The 12,510-nt window shown below is 35.0% G+C and overlaps 1 protein-coding gene across 12 annotated transcripts in view; it reads right to left on the bottom strand.

Moving 5' to 3' along the window:
- MYCBP2 (MYC binding protein 2) overlaps window positions 1-12,510 on the bottom strand; it is a 263,442-nt gene that overhangs the window by 108,790 nt on the left and 142,142 nt on the right. For all 12 annotated transcript variants that reach the window (XM_025262731.3, XM_044927209.2, XM_044927208.2 and 9 more), the window contains 6 exons: window positions 12,201-12,422; window positions 8,885-9,076; window positions 6,536-6,742; window positions 5,532-5,663; window positions 3,342-3,520; window positions 995-1,137 (listed from right to left, as the gene is read on the bottom strand). In XM_025262731.3, coding sequence (XP_025118516.3) covers window positions 995-1,137; window positions 3,342-3,520; window positions 5,532-5,663; window positions 6,536-6,742; window positions 8,885-9,076; window positions 12,201-12,422 — 1,075 coding nt within the window. The remainder of the gene's footprint in view (window positions 1-994; window positions 1,138-3,341; window positions 3,521-5,531; window positions 5,664-6,535; window positions 6,743-8,884; window positions 9,077-12,200; window positions 12,423-12,510) is intronic.

Below are 12,510 nucleotides of genomic sequence, written 5' to 3'. Positions count from 1 at the left end.
AACATACTTCCCTCATCAGATGTTGTGATGATTCAATGAGTTAACATCTGTAAAATGCTTAAAGAATGCCTGCAGACATAGTAAATACTCCAAAAATGTTTGCTGTTAGCTACACTGCCTTCTGTGTTTCCCAAGGAAAGCACTTTGCTGATGGACATTTTATTGTTCCATGAGCATGGTGCTAGGAAGATAAGTTGAAGACCTTTCTATTAAGGGCCAATTATTTCTAGATATTTTTTTCTACATCTGCTGTTGCATCAGAACAGGCTGGGCATTGAGGTAAAAAATATAGTTTCCTTGTCCAGCCTAAGCTACTGGTTTGGATAGACCAAATACTCTTTATTTTCAGCAAGTTTCTCACGTGATTTTGACATACAACTATATTTAGGAACAAGTGTTATAGTGAACAGTAAGGTTTTTGTAAATGTTAACTCTGCTGCAGTGTGGCAGTGGGTAAAAGGTGGCAGGGTGATTATTAGGATGTTATCCACTCATGAAAAAGAGTATGTGTGCTTGAACCACGGCAGCCTGAACTATAGGAGAACAGATAGAGAGAATAGAAACTGGGGAGTTTCCAGGGGAAGAACCTGAAAAACTCAATTTAGATAAGTGAATCTGGAAAGACGTTTGGGGTTGCCCAGACCTTTGGATGCATGGTGATGCTATTACAGAAAGAAAACCAGGTCTAAAGTGGAAAACAAAAAATTGTTTTTTAAACTACTAAAAGAAGCAAAGACTCAATTAAGAGTTTTCCTCTTAATGGGCTGACTCAGAAAACTACAGTGTAAAATAACTGCTTTGGAACATTCTAACAAATTTTGCATTAGTGTATGGAGAGCATGGCTGATCCAAAATGAACATATGTGTATGTGCAGACCCATAAGGGATCACTCTGGGATTTTATAAGGTAGTTCTTCTTTAGTAACTCTGCATCTAAGTTGGAGAATAAAGAATCTAAAATGTGACTATTAAGGAAGTAAAAAAAAAATCTTACCGTCCACAGCAAGAGCTCTGTGCAAGAGGTCTTTTGCAGCTCGAACAACAGTGCTTACCACAGAGAGAGCTCTGCTACAGTTTTTATCTTCTTCATTGGCTTTACTTAGAAGTTGGGATTGTAAATCTCCATCAAATTCACTCCTGTAACATGAGTAACACATGACATCATTTTACATAGTGGGTAAAACATGATCTAACTCTAGGAATCACATCTGGATCACAAGCTTAAAAAGTTAAAGTTAAAAAATAGTAAATGTATAACTACATAGTTTCAAGGCATAATAGGGCGTCAAAGAAAAAGCCACATAAGAGCTTAAAGTCATTTTATTTTTTTTTTAAAGTACATAACATCATGACAGACCACTACTTAAGCAAAGGCCTGAACTGTGTTTTCTAAAAAAGACCTGGAGGAGCTGGGAGAAGAGCAGTCAGGCCAAAAGAACGGTAAGATGAAGTTTCAGATAGGAACAAGATGGATGAGATCAAGGAATAGAATGAAGACAAGTGTGACTAGAATGAAAGGAGAAAGAGTAAAGGGTGACAGGTGGGTAAGGTAAACAAGAGTCAGATCACACGAGTAAAGACTTTACATTTTATCCTGGAAGGCTGGAGTCCACGGGGTCGCTAAGAGTTGGACATGACTCAGCGACTTCCCTTTCACTTTTCACTTTCATGCATTGGAGAAGGAAATGGCAACCCACTCCAGTGTTCTTGCCTGGAGAATACCAGGGACGGGGGAGCCGGGTGGCTGTCGTCTATGAGGTCACACAGAGTCAGACGTGACTGAAGTGACTTAGCAGCAGCAGGGAAAGGGAAGCTATGAGGAGAAGGTGAGCAAGGGCTCACCTAAAAACTTGACAGGATTTATATTTCACTGAGGTCACTCTGGCTGCATGGTGTAGGACAGAGTGTAAGAGAGCTCAGTGAAAAGAGAGAGACTGGTTTAGAGGCTGCTGCTGCTGCTAAGTCGCTGAGTCACTCCGGGCCTCAGTTCCCTCATCTGTAAAGGAGGGATAGGAAATTGCACACCCCATGGAGTTCCTGCAAGGACTAGTTGAACTGACACAGGGCGAGAACCGTATGGCAGAAAGGGAGTGCTCAGGACACAGGACCTCTAATCACCATCTCCCTTACCATCACCCTGATGAAGTTCAGAGGGGCCTGGATATTCATTCCAGGGCTTAGAGGAGCTAGGAGCTAGAGACGTACACTTGGCAGACATCAGAATAACACGGCTTTCACAGTTAAGTGATTTTAATCTTTTAAAACTTAATTAATTAAAAATGAAAGCTAAGGATACTTAAATCTTTGTGGAAAATATCAAAATATAAACATTGCATTTTGTATAAGGTATAAACTCTGGATAGCAGATACTTTTAAGGGACTCTCCATCTTTTTTATCTTTAGCGCATGATGTGGTTTCTTGCCTATACTTAGAGAGAGAGAAAAATGTACTGTTTGTTGTAAGGCTATGTAACAGAAAAGGGATTTCATTACGGTGAAAAGACTAGAAAGCTTTTGTGTCTCAGCAGCAACATGCCACTATAGAGCTATTTGTGCCTACTATTTCTATTCTATTTTACACAGAGAAAGAAAGAAGATCCTCAAGACAGATCCTCACTGCCAAGGCAGTGTCCCCAGATTGTCTGTGAAGGAAAAAGGAAGCAGTAAGCCTCTGAAACCTATGGGCAACTTCAGTGATTCGCTGTCAAGTCAGACTGAGGACAAATGAGGTGAATGCTACTCACTACTACCTATGGTTCCAGCTAAGTTGTTAAAAGAAAAATGTAGACTCAGTGAGAAATGTATATTTAAAAGTTTTTTTAAACTCAAAATTATTGTAATTCTGTTTTTCATAGTTTACATAAGGAATGGTTTTTGTTAAACATATTATTAGAAATACATTATTATATACTCTAGGGCTGCAAGGACTAGATTGACAGACACCAAAACATTCTCCAGAAAGGATAGCTGGATCAAGGTAACAATAGCACTTCGGCAGAGTGGATTTCCTCATTAACTTTTGGCATTTAAAATAAATAAATTCCATTAAAATTTGGCCACAAATGCAGACCACAAAACTATAAAAGGGACAACAAAAAGCATATATACCCTGTACATAAACATTTCAAAGATATTAAGAAAATAATGACAAAGAACATTTTAAAGTAAACACTGAATTTATACATTAAAATGAGACCGTCTTGTACAAATTAGCATGTGCAAGGAAGATACACTGTGCAATTTAATTACCACCGCCCATTTAGCTTCTTGTACCTTGGTAGTAAAATGCACACGTTCTGCTGCTGTCAAGTACTTAGCTCCCTGACCCTATACACACCTACCTGTAGTAGAGTATCTGGGGAATCTGTCCCCTGGTTTGGTTTGTGCCATTACTACTCAAGCTGCATGTACTGAATGTGAACGTCACGCCATCAGGGCACTGAACCGTGGTCATTCCTCCATCTCCATTGGCTGTGCGGCTTCCATAGTTCCTCAAGCGCACAGCGTATTTAACATTTTCCTTCACGATAAAGAGGTAAAGCATGTTTATACTTATTTACAATGTACGAGGATATATTAATATAAAATGAACTCTAGTAGTAAACTGGGCAAATACACTTGGCCCTGAGCATCATGGGTGTGAGCTGCATGGGTCTATTACACTGAACATTCTTCAGCAATAAATACTGCAGTACTACACCACCCGAGGCTGGCTGAATCAAAACACGTGCAACCAGCATTTTTGTTTTGCTCAGTTGCTAAGCTGTGTCTGACTCTTTGCAACGCCATGGGCTGCAGCAGGCTCCTCTGTCCTTCCTATCTCTCGGAGTTTGTTCAGATTCGTGTCCATCGTGACGGCGATGCCATCCAACCGTCTCATCCTCTGCTGCGCCCTTCTCCTTCTGCCTTCAATCTTGCCCAGCATCAGGGTCTTTTCCAACGAGTCGGCTCTTCGCATCAGGTGGCCAAAATACTGGAGCTTCAGCTTCAACATCAGTCCTTCCAATGATAATATTCACGGTTGATTTCCTTTAGGATTGACTGGTTTGATCTTGCTGTCCAGGGGACTCTCAAGAGTCTTTTCCAGCACCACAGTTTGAAAGCATCAGTTCTTTGGCACTCAGACTTCTTTATGGCCCAACTCTCACATCTGTCCATGACTACTGGAAAAACCATAGCTTTGGCAGACCCAGCACAGGTAGGTATAAAAAGGGCTGACTGTAAGTTATACTTGGATTTTTCACTGTGAGAAGGTTCAACACCTCTAATTCCCACATTGTTCAAGGGCCAACTGTATAAAGAATGTCATATTTATACACAATTTGCTTAAATGAGTTTTCAGTAAGTCAAGCAGGGTAATAATTAACACTTACTGATTTATTATTTAACAGAATGCTTTTGTGATTTACTTAAATTAATCCTTAAAATGGCCTCATAAGGTTAAGTACCATTATTACCCCTATTTTACAGATGAGGAATCTGTGGTAAGAGAAGTTAAATAATTTGCCCAAAGTCACACAACTAGTAAATAGTGATGGAAGTAGGATTTAAATACAGGCAGTGTAACTATAGTGTCTGCTTTTAATCACACTGTAAAGAATATTAGCCATAATAAAAGATTTTGAATACATGAATTAAGATTTTCCTTTGATAAGTTTAACTTTTAAGCTTGTTTTACGTACAGGAAAAATACAAGAATGAGTTCATTATATTTTTATCTTAAGAGAGACATTCAGAGACAGAAAGAGGCAAACATGGGAAAAAATATCTGTAAGACAAAACAAGATTCACTTGTATAAAAAAAATATGATATAGATACTGGTGCCTAACAACCAAGACATAAACTTCATAATGATGTTTTTTGTTTTTTTAGTATCATATATCTTGTTGATGAAGTAACTAATTAAGTTACCTCATCCAAAACTCAGCTGTGTAATGAAAATTATTATGGTTGGATTCAGAATTACTCTATTATTACTTTAATATGAAGCAAAATTTGTTTTCCTAACAGTTATTTACTGCTAGAAAATTAAGTTATATATAATAATAATAGCTTTAATAGTTAACACTATTTGTTAAGACCACTTGTTCTTTAAATGAGTTCTCACACAATAAGAGAAGAAAAAATAGGAACTAATATTTATTGAGTTTCAATATTGTGCTAGACACTGAGGCAAGTACTCTTCTCCATTTCTTAATTTAATCTGAACAATGTTACAATGGAGGTATTATCCTTCCCAACCTATAGATCAGTCTCAGAGTGGGCAAATGATGACATGTCCAACGTCTCAGAGCTAATATTGGGAAAAGCAGGTATCTGAAAGCTAGGTTTATTTGACTCCAAAATCTACGGCTACTTTCCACTATATCTAACTTTAAGAACCTTTTGCAAAAGTAGAATACAATACAGTAACACATTAGGAATACAGTCAGTACTGTATTTAAAGGACCACAAAACTTTCTACCATTGTTTTTACATAAACTCATAATAATACATTCCATTTACAAACTAAACACATTGTTAAAATTACCTTTAAAGGAACAACTTTGTCAAGTCTGATTTCAGCTATATCACTGGGTGAATCATCTGTTGTGTAAGTTCCTTTGACTAATTCCAGAGATGTCCATCTGTGAGAATGAGTTGAATCTCCTGCATGCTCACTCTAATTGAAACAAAACAAAGCCCGCACATATTCTTAATTTCATTACATGAACAATTTTGACTTACAATCAATTACTGTTTTTAAGCAGTCTATTTTCTTGCATATAAAATTATTATCAGTTAGCATTCATCCATATATACTAAAGAAAACATTTTTGGTCCTCTATTCATTTGTATTTATTTCCTACTATCTACAAATTATATCATACATAGGCTTTTCTCATCTGTCTTAAAATGATTTCCCCTTCTTCATCAGAATGCTATATCTAATTATAGAGCTTAAGGAAATAATTAACTGAATTAATTGTTTAAGAGAAGCAAAATACAGATAGACTTATTTATTAGCAAATAATTTACATGCTACTTGTCTCATTTTAATAAAACTTTATGAAACTTAGGCGCTTTAAAAAATCTATAGTGGATACAGCAAGATACAGCTAATTCAACCAACAACACACTTTACTATTAATCATCCATTAGCACTCTTGACAAAACCGCTTAATCACTGATAGGGGTAATAATACCAGTCTGAATACTGTTCTTGTTTTCTGAAATATTATAACAGTAAAAAAAAAAAAAAAAAAAAAAGAAGGAAAGAAATTACTCAAGATTTATAATCTGAGGCCTAGTTACATAATTTTTCATTTTCATTTAAAATCTTCCCTGGAAGTGCAGAAAACATGAAGCAGGAGCGATCCAAATGGTACACAAACAATCAAGAAGAATTGCTCCCTTTTAATTTCTCTAACGTTGCCCATCTATGACTAATCTGTTAAACTGCACTATTTGGATTTGGACCACTGCACTATTATAATGATGTATGTCCTGACACACAACCCACACACCAAAATGCATACTAAGAGTGGTACTTACATCATCAACCAACACCTCTAATTCATATTCATGAATTCCACCTCCTCCATAGACAGAAAAACCGACCACAACTATTCCAGGCTTGTCTACCGAAAAACAGATGGCATCTGGGGACCCATTCCCTGTGTTCCAACTTCTCCCCTGACTTGTCTTTGTGAATCGGTTAGCACTGGCTTTAACAGAGTGGAGAGAATTAAGGCCATCAACCTATAAATGACAAAAGTAAAAGTATCAGTAGTCTGTACCCAAGTGTTACTAACACGTATTTAACAAAACTATCCAAAAGTTTCTCAGGAGTTCAGTAAAATAACCTACCTTTAACAAGAGGGTTTAAACCTCTCTAAAGGTATATTCCATTAAGAGACTAACCAAGAATAAAATCAGACTATATCACTCTAAATTCACAAATCAATATTATCTGACAGTGTCTTTTTAGTCAAATTATACATTTCACTTTATTTATAATGTCAGAACTATAAACTTGTAAGTTATCACAGTTGTAACATGTGAACAAATTATCACTCACTTTGCAAAGAGATACCAATATTTTTCAGACCAATAGTTTTCAAACTATGCTGCACAGAACTCTAGGATAGATGAATATTCAAGAAAGAGGTGGACTGAGGTTCCTCTTTTCTGTCAGACCATCCTTCCTCTTATCTGTGAGTTTCAAGCTAAGACTCCATTGCAGAAAATGTTCTATGCCTTAAGTCTGAATGTCACTAATGTATATCATAATAACTTGGTAGTCAATATGGGAAAATACACATACACACAAGTACTACATCATTAATTACAGACTTTGATTAGGGAGGATCAAAGCACTTATTTTTGGTTCAAAACTATCTTTTTAACTATAGAGCCTGCTTCTGCTCAAAGTTGGCTGCAGAAGTTTGGAAGAGCTACAAGAGGGAAAAATTAAAGTTTAAGATTCTAGCAAGCATTACAAACTCCTCTGAGAAAGAAAAAAGTATGGCTATCCAAGTCAGGACCTTTAGAAACTCCCAAGGTTGTGAATTAGGCACTTGAAATTTGGGGCTTTCCTATTAAAACAGTAAGTTCACAGGAGATTGATTACTAGATAGTAAATTTCTGAGGAATCAAGGTATTCTGGGGACCTACACACTATAAACTTTCATTCAAGGTCTATAATAGTATAGGAGGGAAGTTTATCACAGGCTGAATGAACAAGTGAAAAGGAAAATTAAAATGTTCTGACAAGGGCTTCACCACCTCAACCAGGGTGAGATACTGCAATCTGCTCAGATGTGTGTAATCATTTAGAAATCCTAAAGATTTACCTCTCACTCTTAATCAGTAATGAGTGTAGACTGAATGGATCAAGTGAAAATAGACTCTTAAATAAATCTGAGAGTAAGAAAAAGTAAAGACTAGGAATTATAAAATTAAAATAGGGAAAAGACATTCCTTGGCAAGAAACCAGAGACTTGGGGTCACTGAGCACATAATGGTTATTAAAAATTCATTTGAATGATACAACGTACTTCACATTATGACGTAAAACCAATGTCTACTGTCTACTTTTTCAGAGAAAAAATAGAAACGTTCACCAAATTCAGTCAAAACATTTAGATGAATTATAAAACAGTGAGTAGGGCAGTGAAATGGTGAAAAATAATTACTTAAAAAAATGTAAAGGTACTTTAAAGATGTTGCAATGTAGTTTTCTCAAACATATTAATATTTGATCCTTTAAAAACTTTGTGATAATAATGGCTGTACAACAGTGTGACTCCACTTAATACCACTGAACTGCACACATAAACATGACTAGAATGATAAATTTTTTGTTATATAATTTACTACAATTAAAAAAAAAGACTTTGTGATACAGGTTTGTTTAACCTGTATAATAATATATAAGATAATATAAAAATTATTATTATTCCCATTTTACGCATGTGTTTGTCCACGGTTAACCAAGGGAGCAGAGCTAAGGTCTGCACCTCTTCACGTTTTCCACACCGCACGTCCATCATTGGTGGTCCTACTTCCACTTCCCGTTACCCAGCAATGAGAACTACGTCTGCTTTCACTAGGACCTGGTGCTGGGTTGTGCAATGAGGCAATTAAGGGGAAAAGGTATACTTTGTATTAGTGCAGCATCCTGGGTAAACTGCTGAGAGGAAGGAAGCGAGTAACAGCAGAGAGGAGGTGTAAGGAAGTTGGGGTGGGGAATTAAAAAAAAAAAGGACAAGCCAGCTTGAAACTATTTTCTTGACGAAAATTAGTTTCTATGAAGCCAAAATATATGAAAAAAAAAAAAAAAAGAAACAATATGGAGCGTTGAAACAGTCCTCATTATCCAGTATCAGAACAGAACCTCACCTCAGATCCCAGGGCAGACGCGGTCAGTTCACTGACAATGCTGGCCAGCAACCCGCAGGTGTTGGAGACCAGGTGGGAGGAGAAGAGCTCATTTTCTCTCCTCAGGCTGTTTCTGACGGGGAGCACCACAATTACCAGCATTTTCTCCAGAACTTCACGGAAGCTTGTCATCCCAGAGATATTCTCTTCATTCTGTGACACATGAAAAGAAAAAGTTCTCAGATAATCGCTTTATTTTCCTTCACCTGAGTACTCAATTGCAAAACATTGTTTTCTAGCAGACACCGTTAAAATCCAGACTTGAGTCTACATCTATGTATGCATCCAGCTGTATGTGGACTCACCATGTCTACTGTTCATGTAGAAGTCCTTTTTCAAATTATTAGTCTCTAGATATCATAAAAGTACCACACATTTACAAAATGTTTGTGCTTTTATTAACCTTGAGTCATTTTCACTTACCCTCTTATTTGACTTTTCACTAACAATCATATATGACAGAAAAAAAACCTCTTCCTATTTAAAAAGCTATTTCTGCAGGACAAGATTCCAAACTGAGATAATTATTTCTGATATGAAATAATTCCCAGTATGAAATAATATAATGACTACTGATTTAAAGGCAAAGCAATTGAGCAAGTCTGTATGATCTGTTTTCTAATAAAATTCTGTACATGTATGGGACAAAAATATGGAACTGTACAATAAATTGTGCAATTTTACAATTCTTACTATATTTGATTTCAGAAGTGAAGATAAGAAATTTCCACCTCTACCAATGAAAAACTTCAAAATAAGAAATTAGTCCCATTAAAGACCAATAGGAAAATACTTTTTTCCAGGAAAAAGGAGAAAAAATGAAACACCCTCAACAATATGCACAATCTTTCTCTCATACTTTATTAATGTCCAATCTTGGGCTAAAAATAGTCACTTAGAGATATTCTTCAATCTTTAAGTTATTTCTACTATCTCTGAATAAAATTATCATAACATTTAGGTCAGTATCTTAAGTAATTAAGTTTTCGTGGCTTTCATTCTCCGAAATCTTTACTTTCTGGAACATCTCAGAAACTTAACTTTGGATAAAACTCAATTCCCAACAGTACTCCATAAGTCAGCACTCCAGAAGGGCTTTCTTTGGGGGGTGGGGCATGGGGGATGCGTGGAGTGCATTTATCTAGTTACATCCACTTAGTTTCTAACTAGTAATTTAAAGAGTAATATAAGAAACTTCCCATAAAATCTTAACATGGAGTCAAGAGTGTCAATGTATTTTAGTTAAAGGATATATATATATATATAAAAGCACATTACTAGCCACTAAAATTTTAGAAAAAGGGAACTCTTATTCACTAGTGGTGGAACATGTAAGCTGACATTAGCTTTCTAGAAGGCATTTTGGCAGTTGGTAGCAAAATCTTAACATATTTTCCTTGACTTAAAATTTTTCCACACTTTAAGATTTATTCTGGAAAAATCACTGTGTATATGCACAAAAATTTAGTCAATGATATTTTCAGCAGCATTGTTTAAAATATTGAAATACTGGGGAAAATCTAAATATATTTATATAGAGGAAAAGTATTGATTGATTATATTATGCTATTTCCAAATGGTAGAATTCTATATTATCCATTAAAAAGCAAAATATACTAATCAATATATATTGTCACAGATTAATAGATATGTGAATATGCAATTCATTTCAATAATTACCAAATGTTAGTAGTTCTAAAAAGCTTGAAGTTTTACTACACTTTTAAGGAAAACACTGCAACACTAAAGGGAATCCCAAAAGAAAAACAAAGCTTATCCATAACTTTATCACACAAACATTATCTTTACTTCTAGTATTCTCTTCCAAAATGTGTTATGTTTTTGCATGCATATTTTACATAGTTTGTCACCATAGTGTGTCTATATACCTTGATTTTCTACTTTATTTTAAAAACTTAACATCTGCCTTGATATTAAATGTAAATAGTTATTTTTAATGACTGATAGAACCATATTTTATCAAGTTGACATATCCAAATTCAATTATTTCACTTAATGATGGACATTTAAAGCTCTAAGTTATTCACTTTTCCTTTTAATAAGATGTATGTATATATATATATATAGCTTTAGTCTTCCAATTATTTCCTCAGGTAATTTCCTTTGCAAATATTCATCACACATACTACCGAATTAACAACTTATTTTTAAAAAATACCTTCCAGTTTATGCGTCCTCAATTCAAGAGCTGTATTTATCTTCTTAATTCTCATCTCAACTAGTACCTAATAAACGCCTAGTAAATAGTAGGTACGTGATAAATACTTGCTAAAAGGTTGAAAGAAAGGATTACTTACTTACTAAAAAGATTACTTACACTACATAATGCTATAAACCATCTATAAGTTTAGTGGTCTCCTCACAGTCTTACCAGCACGGGATTTTATAAAAGAAAAAAATTATTTTTTCCTGATATTTTACAAATATATTGATACCATCATAGAACTTTCATCCACATTTAATTACTAGTTAAGACTGAAAAATTTCCCAGGTTGGCTTACTCTCTAAAAGTCCTTCACATTTATCTCTATCACTTCTATGGGATCCTGCCAAAGTATGATATTAACTGCAAATCTGCTTCCCATTCCACTCTTGTCCTATTTTGTTTCTCTATGTCACTGGAATTTTTCTCATAATTTTTCTGTTGCTTCAGTCACTAGAAAACTACTACTGTATAATAATTGGTATAACTGTTCTATTTTATACCCTTTTTTCCCTTTAAAGATTACTTCTCATCAACTTAGTAGTAATTATACATGGTTTCCATGCATACTTAATTTTTCTCCACAATGCTTTCTAATAAACCAGAAGCTATGACTAAAAATGTTTCCTATGACAATTGTTTTATAATACTTATTTTAACATACCAAACTGTTGTAGAAAAAATGTTTTAAAACTTATCTATTTCCCTAAAATTCTATCTTGGCAATCTAAAATATTATTTTCAAATGTAAAAGTTTGCTTATAGTATTTGCAATTTTTAAATGGTTTGGCAAAAAAACAAATACACAAGAATTTATCTCATAAGTCTATCAAATTTTGTATAGTTTAGGGATCATTCAAAATTAAAAATTAAAAGAAAAAAGACTGCTCATTTACAGATAAACATGAGAAAAATTTTTCCTTAACTCTTCTTGCAAAACTCATTATTTGGTAAATATACTTACCTATGCAGAAGAATAAGCACCAAGCTAAGTACGTCTCTATTTATAGTTTTATTACTTCAGTATGGATGATATTTCAGAAAAAGACCTACCTGGCTGAGTTTTTCCATATGTGCTACCAAAAGGGGAAATCGGTGAACCAGTGTGGAGTCATTCTCTGTGCTAACTTGCTTAACAATTGACCGTAGCAATACTTCACCATCATATGCAATAGGGAAGATAGAAGTCAGCTTAACAGATGTGTGACACAGAGCTGACATCACAGCTGCAAGGAGTCGGCTACTTGATGTCTTGAAGTTTGCCTCTTGGATATCCTTTTAAAAACAAAAAGGCAAACAACCTTAAATCATACCAACATTTTCTAGCACTCGGTCACTCTGTCTGGTTATAGGATAATACACT

Source organism: Bubalus bubalis, chromosome 13 (genome assembly GCF_019923935.1).
Source record: "Bubalus bubalis isolate 160015118507 breed Murrah chromosome 13, NDDB_SH_1, whole genome shotgun sequence".
Taxonomy (NCBI): Eukaryota; Metazoa; Chordata; class Mammalia; order Artiodactyla; family Bovidae; genus Bubalus; species Bubalus bubalis.
The sequence above is the reverse complement of the archived record's forward strand: the minus strand, read 5'-3'. Positions and strand labels throughout refer to the sequence as shown.